This window comes from Chiloscyllium punctatum, chromosome 16 (genome assembly GCF_047496795.1).
Source record: "Chiloscyllium punctatum isolate Juve2018m chromosome 16, sChiPun1.3, whole genome shotgun sequence".
In the NCBI taxonomy this organism is placed as follows: domain Eukaryota; kingdom Metazoa; phylum Chordata; class Chondrichthyes; order Orectolobiformes; family Hemiscylliidae; genus Chiloscyllium; species Chiloscyllium punctatum.
Window position 1 is genome coordinate 7,582,675 of NC_092754.1, and position 12,527 is coordinate 7,595,201.

The 12,527-nt window shown below is 43.4% G+C and overlaps 1 protein-coding gene across 2 annotated transcripts in view; it reads left to right on the top strand.

The window, feature by feature from the left end:
- Positions 1-12,527, top strand: part of slc2a5 (solute carrier family 2 member 5) — a 60,888-nt gene that overhangs the window by 13,484 nt on the left and 34,877 nt on the right. The window contains exons 2-5 of one of the 2 annotated variants that reach the window (XM_072586148.1): positions 1,474-1,631; positions 2,069-2,180; positions 5,712-5,810; positions 12,026-12,186. In XM_072586148.1, the coding sequence (XP_072442249.1) occupies positions 2,136-2,180; positions 5,712-5,810; positions 12,026-12,186 (305 nt within the window). In that variant the 5' untranslated portion in view covers positions 1,474-1,631; positions 2,069-2,135. Of the gene's footprint in view, positions 1-1,473; positions 1,632-1,834; positions 2,181-5,711; positions 5,811-12,025; positions 12,187-12,527 lie in introns of those variants that run through there. The other variant, XM_072586147.1, reaches the window with a different exon arrangement.

The window sequence follows — 12,527 nt, forward strand, 5'->3', positions numbered from 1 at the left end:
TCCAACCTGGAAACCAGGAAGGGTCTAGCCTGGTGCAAGAGTAAAGCGTGTTTTTCACTGCATCTTCAGGGGCAAAACAGTCCCGAGGGATTTCCAGGGTGCAGTGTGTATTTTTAGGACCTGTCCTGTAACCCTGATTTGGAAAAACACACAAATCGTGCCTCTAATTGCACACCATGAGAGAATACCACAGGGAGTCGAAATAGGTTCCTTCGGCACTGACATTCCAGGATACTCCACTGAAGAATGTTTCTGGGATACAAACGAGACTTTTTAAAACAAAGTGATGATTGTATATTTTACCTTATGAATATTTGCACTAATGCAGAGTTCAAGACTAAAATCCCTTTCAAATCCCACCAGGGAACTCTCAGGCCTTCTAGAGTGTCATCAAAAACAATAAAAGAGAAACCGGGACAGGAGAGACTAATGATCAAATGTGATGTTTAACTCAAACATTCAGAACTAAATTAAGTCAATATCGATTCGTGCATTGGTCCAGCAAGCTCTTTCAAAAGTTGAAGTTTGAGATTGTTCCATGCAAACATTTGTGTAATGGTAGATAAGTAACACAATCAGTAAACAGTTCATATTAGATTATTAGGTATTTTAAAGAGGCCACATCCCATCACCAATCACTCTTTATTCACAAATGCATAGCCTTTGACAATGGCACTGCCTCTCACTGAGTCAGGTAATCCAGGGCTCAGTATCATTGATATTCATCCTTTTATGCTACATGGGGCTCCTGGATTGGACTAGATTAACAGCCCCAGTTAGGGAACTCACATTCTATGAAAACTGAAAGAACTTTGGAAGCTGTAAATCAGAAACAAGAACAGAGGTTGCTGGAAAAGCTCAGCAGATCAGGCAGCACCTGTGCAGAGAAATCAGAGTTAACGTTTCAGGTCCACTGACTTTTCCTCAGAACTGGACCCGGAATGTTAACTTTGATTTCTTTTTGCAGATTAATCCTGCGATCCAGGTAGTATTCTGAGGGCCTGGGTCCTGCGATCCAGGTAGTATTCTGAGGACCTGGGTTCGAATCCCACCACAGCAGGTGGTGGAATCGGAATTCAATAAAATCTGGAATTAAGGATCTAGTGATGATTATGAAACCATTGCCAATTGTCGGGAAACCCCATCTGATTCAGTAACAGGAACAGAAACTGCCATTCACACCTGATCTGGCCTACATGTAACTCCACACTCACAACTATGTGGCTGTCTCTTAATTGCCCTCTGGGCAATTAGGGTTGGGCAATAAATGCAGGCCCAGCCAGTGACGCCCTCATCCCATGGATGAATAAAAAGAAACCGTGATTCAAACCCAGCGAAAGGAAGGGAAGGTATATTCTGTAACTGTGTCAATGGCATGCAAATTATCTCTTTTTTTATAGCAATTAAATGCTTTTTTGGTGTCAATTTAAGGTGTTTTTGACTGAAAATCCATGTGTTCCAATCACATTGTAGGACGTGCATTCAATATCTAATCTGGCATTAATTTAGCGCAGTGATGGTGGAGTGCTGCATTGCTGCAGGTGCCATTTTCCAGATCAGGCATTAGAAGCAAGGTCCTATCTGCCTGTCCAAGTGAAAATCAAAGATCCCTCGGCATCATTTAGAGGAAGGTAAGGAGATCCCCAGTGGGCTGTTTTCAAACCCCAGTGACAGATTAAGCAGTCATTTATGGCATTTCCTCACTGAGTCAAAATTGCCTCGAACCACAACAGTGACTGTGATGAGTTAATAAGGTTTCAAAAAGCAACATGGATTTTTTTTTTGTAACAGATTCTTGCATCATCATTTGTGTAACCAGTGGTGTAGCATTTTGACTTTCAAAGTTTAGAAAGCACATTTGTCTTAATGTAAAGTGTAAGCATTAATATAATGCACAAACGTAGTACATTTTGATCAGCAAGAGGGTAGTTTTTACTCTCTGTATATAACGTTTGTTTTTAAATATGCCATAGTTGCAGTGGACTAGTTGCAGTGACCACCTAATGATTAGAAGCCATTATAAAATTCAACAGGTAATAACATTGTCTTCCTGATAATGTGTCCAAAGTCCAAGGTATCAACATTGAAGACATTCAAGATTAGGATTTCCAAACTATGAACAGAATCAAGAAATCATGGAAGGATCAGAGGTTTTGCAACAATCTACTAAAAGGAAAGGGGTGAGTTCTCATTTTACCTGGCCATTTTCTGTGTGTTGTCTATTGTGAGTACAATGAACTGCTCTTCTGATATTCACTGGCACTTTCTCTGTCAGGTTTCTTATCAATATCACAGAACAGCACCACAAGAGCAAAACCGTACGGCAGACTGAAAGTGAAAAAGGGACTCTTAAAAAAGAATACTCAGCAGATCAGGCAATTGAGTTAGTGGATGTGATTTTCAATCACTCATAGGGGCTGAGGTGGTCCCTGGGTGTGTTTTGGAAATATTGCTGCCAATGTTGTGTCAGTGCTCTGTCATTTTCATAACGCGAGAGGAATGGGAAACTGGGCTGGTGGGGAATAGGTTGGAACCCACTCACCTCTAAATAATAGCCATCATTCTCCCTGGCCAGGGAATGCCAATTTTGAGGGCAATTTTCAAACTGCTGATTGTCATAGCCCACACCGCCTGTTGCACGTTGCTGCACACCTTTCCAACCCACTTGGAAGAAATTCCACCCTTAATATTGCATTCAGCAGCTTCTAGAGCTCTTGTGATGCACTGGTACTGTCCCTACCTCTGAGCCAGGCAACCTGGGTTCCAGTCCCACCTGCTCCACAGGTGTGTATCAACATTTCTGAACAGTTTTGTTAGAGGCCAAGGGAACAGAGGAGTCTATGTGGCACAATAATAGTGCCCCTACCTTTGAGCTAGGAGACCTAGGTTCAAGTCCTTCTTGCTCCACAAGTGTGTAATAATGTTTCTGAGCAGGTTGGTTAAACCTGATCAGTAGCCCAACTCCATTTATCAAATTTATATTTGCTTCATATCCCTTGATTACCTTAACTAACAAGAAATATTTAACAATTTCAAATCATGAACTCTGGCCTCCATTTTGATTTTCTTTTGCCTAATGCTGGCTATATCCTCATTTCATGTTTTTTCTTTCAGATATCCCTTACTCTGCCAGTAGCACCCACTCTAGACTGAAGCTTTCCTTCTTTACTGCATCTCTCCCTTTGCTTTCTGACCCATGACACCTTTTGGCATTTATCTGCCCCACCCTCTACCCTAAACCAGACTCTTTCTTTTGTACTTCATCCAACTGTCCCCTTTCTACTTCCCTTCCCTTCTGAAGAAGAGCTGAAATGGTAACTATTTATCTCCATAAATGCTGCCGGATCTGTTGAGTATTTTGAGCACTTTCTATTTTTATTTGAACCATAAAGTAATGTTTCCCTGAGGAAAGGATTTTGACAATAAGTGTTTCTGTTTCTGGTCAGATATTATTGGCCTTTAGTCAATGATTTGTCCACTTCGGTCAACCATGAGGCTGCAGACCTCTGATGAACTGTCTCCTTTCTTCCACAAGATAGTAACAACACCCATCATGGCTGCTGTCTGCCTTGGACGGTTGTATTCTACAGGCCGTTCCTGCCTCCTCACAGATCTCAGTGCCATTACTCTGATACAAAACTCATTTGTAACCCAATTGGATGTCTGCAGGGAAGATGAGGCACATGAGGAGTACAGATATGACACAGAGAAGAAATCCAGAATGTGGCTGGCATTGGGCTCCAAAGCCCCTTACTGAAAATTGTTAAAGTGTTTCAGGAAGATGACAGAACTTGAAATAGTTAGAAATCCAACAGTTTACTAGAAAGCTCAAGTGCAAGAGTATTTTGTACTTTACAAAAACAAAATGGAAAGTCCCTTAAATCATCAAATCCCTACAGTGTGGAAGCAAGCCATTCAGCCCATCAAGTCCCCTTCAACCCTCTGAAGAGCATTCCACCTAGACTCACCCTCCCCCACCACCCTATATTTCCCATGGCTAATCTACCCAGCCAGCACATCCCTGGACACTACGGGCAATTTCCCATGGCCAATCAACCTAATCTGCACATCTATGGTCGGTGGGAGGAAACCAGTGCACCTGAAGGAAACCCGTGCAGACAGGGGGAAAATGTGCAAACTCCACACAGACAGTCACCTGAGGGTGGAATCGAACTCAGGTCCCTGGTGCTGTGAGGCAGCAGTGCTAACCACTGAGCCTTAGCTTCATCTTAAACCATTTAGGCCAAAATGTCCCAAGATACATATATGAGATAACCTTGTACTGGGAGCAGCTGCAGTGGCTGGAGTGTTCCACAGACCTGAATGCCCCCAGAATATATATCCAAAATGAAAGTGGAGGAGTGGGCCTACCTGTGGGAACTAGCGAATCAGCCTCATTCAGGGGGAGGTCATTATAAGGTCACGTCAGAGGCTGCTCAGGGTTTTCCAGTGATTTTGAGATGCCAGAGAAACTGGAGTAGCTGCTGGGTGGTAGAGCTGGGTGGCAACGGTGAGGAGGTGGGCAACTGTCCAAGTTGGATCCCTCTATTTCTCATATTAGATCAAGAGACTCCATCTGAAGGGCCTGATTCCCTGAGTCAGCTCGAAGCAGCAAGTTCTGTTCTTCTGCTGTGCCTTTGAACATTGAGGGATTCTGCCCTGTGACCACTGCACTTCCCAGACAGGGTGGGATTCTGATCCCATTGGAGTCTGACAATGGGATCCTGGAATGTGCAGTGAGAATCCTGCTCCTGCTCCTGGTTATCAGTGGGAGATGTAGACATCATTTTGTGTGCATTCCTCATTGACCTTGAACTGAGCAGATCCCTCAGGCTATTTCAGAGGAAGGTTAAGAGTTAACCATATTAAAGGAGTCATCTGTAAACCACACCAGGTAAGGACGTGAACCAGGTAGTTTCATAGTCATCAGTACTGAGGCTGGCTTTGTGTTCTCGCTTTGTTAAGTGATTTTGAATTCCGTTTAGTAAAATATAATCCCACATCCTGGAAGATTAGCACAACCCTCTGAATTACTGGGCCAGTGATATTACCGCTGTGCTATCACATGCTTGTAAATACATATGTTTGTAATACATTTGACCATAAAGTTGATCCAGAGTCAAACCACTAAGTTCATTTGATGTGTGTACCAGCTACAATATGCATTGTAGGAACTTACCAGAGGACTTTTAATAACATCTTCCAAACCCACGACATGCCCTTTGTTTGAGGTGTGGTGACCCTCAGGTTAAACTCACCCCACTGCATCTTCTGGAATAAGACAGCAGCTCTATGGTAGTGATATTACCTTTACCATGTCGAAGGACAAAGGCATCAGACACAGAGAAACACAGTACCTGCGAGATCCTCTCCAAGACACTCACTTGGAGGTATATTGCCGTACTTCAGTGTCACATGATTAGAATCCCAGAACTCCCTCCCTAACAGCCAATGTGAGCAGACATACACCTCAATGCCTGCAGTGGTTCAGGAAGGCAGCTCACCACAAACATGAGTAATAAATTTCTGGCATAGCCAGTGATGCCCACATCTGATGAATGATAAAAAAAAAATGCTCTTTTCACAAAAGCTACAACTAATCTATTTTAACTTTTCCATTTGTTAATTTTAAAAATTATCTGTGTTAATATCCTATGTTAATTTTGCCATTTAATTTGATCATGTGATGTGACGATGTTGCTTTTCCCCAGCGACTAACCAGAGTCCTGGCCTTTGCTATTCTCGTGTCGACATTTGGATCTTCCTTCCAGTATGGTTATAACGTTGCAGTTATCAATTCTCCAGCTACGGTAAGTTATTAGTGCATTTGTATCCCTCATGCTTTACTCCTTCCAAGGATTGTTCAGTGGCCTTCAGCGAGCAATGTAAGATGAGAAAAATGTTCAGTCTGTGCTGGTTTCCTGGTCACTGCACCAGTGGGCTCAGTCTTTCCCTGTATATTGCTTAACCTTTTTGGACTCCACATTTATTTCCTGAGTGCTTCTCTGCCCCAGTACCATCATGGGTTATTTTTTTTTTCCTTTTCTCACTTCCACCCTCCTCTCAATGTAAAAACGTTATAGAATCACTGGTGAGATTTCTGGTCAGCCTGGTTTTTGGTGACTCGGGGGCAGCGGCGGAGTTGGAGGTGCAGTTTCTGGCTGCGGGGTGAGTGCTGACCCAGCATCAGCGGCCCATCAATGAGGTAGCTCCTGTGATAAAGCCACGGCGCCTGTAGAGTGATGGCTCTGACCTTGGTGCATCAATGTCAGTGTGGTCAGTCAGCAGGCTCAGGGCTCATGGTAGAGACGGTGCAATGAAGATGGTCTCTTTCAGCTTCATCCCTTTATTCTTAAATTATTAAAGTGGGGCTGGATTGTGATGACAGTTGAAGCTTTTCACCGTATCTTACTGTGCTGTTCAATATTGAGTACGAGTGCCAATCAATCATCATTCATTCTTTAATTGTTCTGGACTCACCTGCAGAAGGAAGCATATATTATCCACCTTGGTCTTGTCACCACCTTTCAGGATGGTATATACTTCACGTCACCCCTCCCTTTTCTGAACTCCAGTGGAAAGTGTACCTGAGAAAGAAAGCCGTCACTCTATAGGTGCCATGGCTTCATCATGGGAGCCACCTCACTGATGGGCCGCTGATGCTGGGTCCACACTCACCCCACAGCCAGGAACTGCTCCTCCACTGCTGCCCCTGAGTCACCAAAAACCAGGAGCCTCCCCTGCTCCGGACGACCAGAAATCTCACTGATTGAGTTTGTTGATTGTATAACCTTTCCTCATAAAACAACCTGTTCAATCCAGACAGCAATCTAGTAAACATTCTTTGAGCTGCCTTTGACACATTTCTGATGAAAGGCTTCTGCCCAAAACGTCGATTTTCCTGCTCCTCGGATGCTGCCTGACCTGCTGTGCTTTTCCAACACCACTCTAATTTTGACAAATTTATATACTTCCCCAGTAATGGAAACCTAGACAGTCTACAGTATTGGAGATGTGGTCTCACCAATTCCCTATATCACTGAAGCACAATATCCTTACTTTTACGTTCAGTCCCTCTCAAGCAAAAGATAGCATTCCATCAGCCGCCTTAGTTACTTGCTGCATTTGCATGTTATCCTTTAGTGACTCATGCATTAAGAATGATTTGGAGACACCGATGTTGGACTGGGGCGGACAAAGTTAAAAATCACACAGCACCAGGTTATGGTCCAACAGGTTTATTTGGTAGCACTAGCTTTCGGAGCGCTGCTCCTTCATCAGGTGGTTGTGGAGAATAATTTGCTATAAATTCTGTGTCTTACAATCTTAGTCTCCACAATCACCTGATGAAGGGGCAGCGCTCCAAAAGCTAGTGCTTCCAAATAAACCTGTTGGACTATAACCTGGTGTTGTGTGATTTTTAACTTTATGCATTAAGAACACTTTGTTTTTTCTCCACCTGAGAGTTCTGCAGTCATTCTCCATTAGGTAATGTGTTGCACTCCACAGGAAGCTCCAGTTCTAGTTACTTGTGCTTTCGATGAAGCCAGAGTTTTCTGGATAAATGGCTAACATCTTCTACTGAGACTTCAGTGCTATCTCACCTAATAAAGGGCCCATTTTATGGAACTGCATTCTCTAGTCTCAATCTTTTTTCCGCTATTTTGATAAAAGCCAAAACTTAATGGATAAATAAATTGTTGCAAATGTTGGCTTAAACTTGCAGAAATTAATCTCACTAATGAACACAATCATGTAATTACAAACTGGGAGAGTTAGTAAATGAAACCTGTGTGACCCAATTATGAATCTATCATCTGGTATCATCCAATTCTGCTGCTTGTAGCTAACAGCAAGACTGAGGCCAAATGTTTGCCTCAGAATAACCCAGTGCAAGAGATTCAATTCACTCAAGAATATTAAGATAACTGAACTGAAAAATACTGTTCATCATCACACACCTATATATTTCCCAAGGAGCCCATCCCCTCAAAACTTGCAGTAAATGATATGTTACAGCAAATGATATTGTAAAAATCAGTGAACTGCTTAATGAGACTTCCAGTTAGTGAAACAATCTCTTGCTTAGGTTAGCTACTTGAGACGCAGTGCACATTTTGTGAAATTATTATTTTGGTAATGCTACATGATTATAGTAAGGAGTAATGACAACTAAAATTTTATAATTCTAATATGCATTGAGTGGGAGTGTTCCACATTTATTTCAAGATGAATCAGTTGTGTGGAAGGTGTTGAAAGAGAGAATACGGTCACTTATGACACCTGAATCCTACTTACTGATGAGGCACACCCTAAATAGAATGACAGTCTGTGAATAATATTGGGACAACATTTGCTTGTGAAATGGAAGGTGGTCAATTTAAACCCCACTCCACAACTTGGATGTATAATTGCATTAAGCCATCAGTGCAAGGATTATTCTCCATTATGGGGGATGCCATGCTTCTGATGAGAGTAAAACTCTTAGTCCATTCAAAATGCCGTTTGATGAAGAACAGGGATTTTTTTTTGCCCAGTGCCCTAGCCAATATTTCTCCCTCAACCATTCTAATTAAACTTATTATCCGACTGCTTAGTTTATTTGTGTTGAACTGAAATGTGTCTCAGTTGGGTAGTGCTGGAAATCAAGTCCCAGGGTCATCACAAAAATTAATGATTTTATAAAACTGTGCAAAAATGTATCCGTCTTTTCGACCCAAGTTGACAGAAAACACAGGCCAGGTCTCTGTGCTGAACAAGAATTACTATTCTTTACAAATCAATAGATTCTAGAGACAGGTAAACAATTTTGATTTATCAATATGTAACTCGACTCATAAAAATTCCTTGATAAAATCCTTCTCGCACAAATACATGCTCACGTGCACACACGCACACAATCACTCACACGCAAGCACACATGCACACGCACACATGATCACACACACATAATCAAACATGCGCACATAATCAAACAAGCAGACACATAATCACACACATGATCACACGCACACACAATCACACACATGCGCACGCACACATGATCACACACGTGCACACACAATCACACATGCACACAATCACGCACGCACACAACCACACACATGTGCACACACAACCATGCACACGCACGCATGCAAACACACAGGCACACAATCACACACGTGCACAGTCACATGCACAATATAGCGCACAATCACGTGCACACATGCACATGCAGAGACACACACACAGGCACACCCAGACAGACAGACATACAGGTAAATGTACAAACAGACGGGCACACACAATCACACACACTCTCACTCTCACACACATATTCACTCACACTCTCTCACACACACACACGCAGGCATGCACACACATACACTCTCACACACGCACACTCACTCACTCACTCTCACACATGCACAGATGCACACTTGCTCACTTACACACACACTCTCTCACACTCACTCTCTCACACACACACATACACACACTCTCTTACACACATGCTCAGACTCACGCACTCACACACACACTCTCACACTCTCACACACTCTCACACACATTCTCACACACATTCTCACACTCTCACACTCACTCACTCACGCGCACACGCACACATGCATACTCTTACACACACTTTCACACACTTACACATACTTACACACTCTTACACACTCACACACTCTCATATTCTCTCTCACTCTCTCACACATTCTCACACTCTCTCACACATTCTCCTGTACGGACACACACACATTCTCACGCTCGCACACACACACATTCGCACGCTCTCACACACACATACTTACACTCTCTCACACACACTCACTCACGCATGCACACACTCATACACACACTTTGCACACTCTCACACTCTCTCACACACTCACACTCTCTTACACACTCACTCACTTCCACACACTCTCTCTTACACATATGCTCAGACTCACACACTCACACACACACTCTCTCTCACACACACTCTCACACACATTCTCACACACTCACACTCACTCACTCGCACACACAGTCACTCACGCACACACACGCACACTCACACTCTCACACACTCTCACACTCTCACACTCTCACTCTCTCTCACACTCTCTCACACACTCTCACATACTTACACTCCCTCACACACACATGCACGCACACACTCATACACACACTTACGCACACTCTCACGCTCTCTCACACACACACTCTCTCATACACTCTCACACACTCACGCACGCACACTTACTTTCACACACACACTCATGTACACACACACTCTCTCACACGCACACCCTCACACTCACAGACACATTGTCACACACATTCAGTCACTCTCACTTACTCTCACTCACTTTCACTCACTTTCACTCACTCACACACTCTCACACACTCTCACAGTCTCACACTCTCACACTCTCTCACACCCTCACATTCGCACACACACTCACATTCTCACACTCTTTCTCACACTCACTCTCTCACACCCTCACGCACACACTCGCACTCACACATACTCACAGTCTCTCTCTCACATACACACTCATGTGCACACGCACACACTCTCACACGCACTCTCACACTCACATGCACTCTCACACACTCACACACTCTCTCTCACACTCTCTTTCACACACACTCTCTCTCTCACACACACACTCTCTCTCACACACACACTCTCTCCCACACACACACACTCTCACGCACACTCTCTCACGCGCACACTCACACGCACGCGCACACTATCACACACTCACTCACATGCACACCATCACACTCACTCAGTCACTCTCACACACACACTCTCAGACACACACACACTCACACTCACTCACTCTCACATCTCACACTCACGCACACACTTTCTCACACACACACTCACTGTCACTCACACACACATCCTCACACACCTACATTCTCACACACACAGACATTCTCACACGCACGCACACACACACACATACACACACACACACACACACACACACACACACACACACTCTCTCACACACACACAGATAGACACAGACAAGAAAGACACAAATAGAAGAAAAGACCGGGAAGGCAGGTTCCTGTTTACATGGTTTGCTGAGATGGCTTGTTACGCTGCGTTGCTCCTTAATTCTCCTTCTCCAGATCCTTTCATTTGCTTGCAGAAAGCTCAGGGTGACTGGTTTCTGCTCATAATAGTGTCTGGCTTCCTGGTTAAGAGGCACAGTTGATAGAAACAGCTGATGGAATAACAAGCTGACATTCCTCAGGCTTAAGGTGTTTTCTCGTGCAGAGAGAAGACATGGCTCCTCCTTTGGGGAGATTTACTGGCTTCCCTCCAACATTCACACCCCCAAATTGTTAGGCTGCCTGGAAGCTGAGCACATAACTGTTAGTGGGCAAAAGGCCTTCATCATTAATAACTGGTCACTAATCTATGGAGCAATCAGCTATTTGTTCCCTACCAAAACTCCATGTATACCCGCCCTTGACTTCAATTCTCCTGCAAACCTTCCCCTTCCCACCCCCACTGCTTGAGCCAGCAGCTGTGTAAACAGCAATTACAATGAGGGTCAGGTAACTTGCTTTTTAAAATGTGGCAATCCTTCAACACACCTGAGTTTTAAAAACAGCTGTTTTCTCATTTCAGCCCAAATCAAAAATATTTTTAAAAAGATATGGTCTTTACATTGTGTGGAACTTATCTCCTTTTAGAACCCCAGTGATTAAAATTCTGAAGTAATTTATTGGGTGCAAAGCACTTTGAAACATCCAAAACATCTGAAAGAAAGCCCCTAAATGCAAATTCTTTCTTTCCTGAGAATAAACTGCAAAGCTACCTACCATGGCTGCAAGTTGCCTTGATTCTGTTCTGATGATGCGTTTCTTATCACCATTGCATACTGCAAGAGTAGGAAAAAATGTTCCTCAACTGAAAATTTATTTGGAAGCACTATGTAGTTAACAGTAATTAAATCAGACCTGCAATTATAGAGTTAAATGTTGTACATTGTTGGAACTTTACTTAATGTTTTATGTCTTACAGTACATGCAACAGTTTTACAACCAGTCTTACTTTGATCGATATGGGACATACATGGATAATAGCTTTCAAACTGTGTTGTGGTCTCTCACCGTCTCCATGTATCCACTTGGAGGGTTTTTTGGATCCCTTATGGTTGCCCCACTGGTAAATACATTGGGCAGGTGAGCAATGAGAGGTCAGCACACCACATAAGGAATATTTAATGGCTCAAAGTGTTTACAAAGCAGTCATCTGAATACAGGTAGATTCAAGATGACACACTGAACCATATAATTGCGGACTGACCAGTCCCTGCTATGGGGCTGGCATGGTGGCTCAAACATTAGCATTCCTACTTCACAGCCTCAAGGACCTGAGTTCGGTTCCACCATTGGGTAACTGTCCATATGCACATTCTCCCTGTGACTGCATAAGTTTCCTCTTGGTGCTCTAGTTTCCTACCAAAGTCCAAAGTTGTGCAGGTTAGGTGGGTTGGCCTTGCTAAATTGCCCATAGTGCCCAG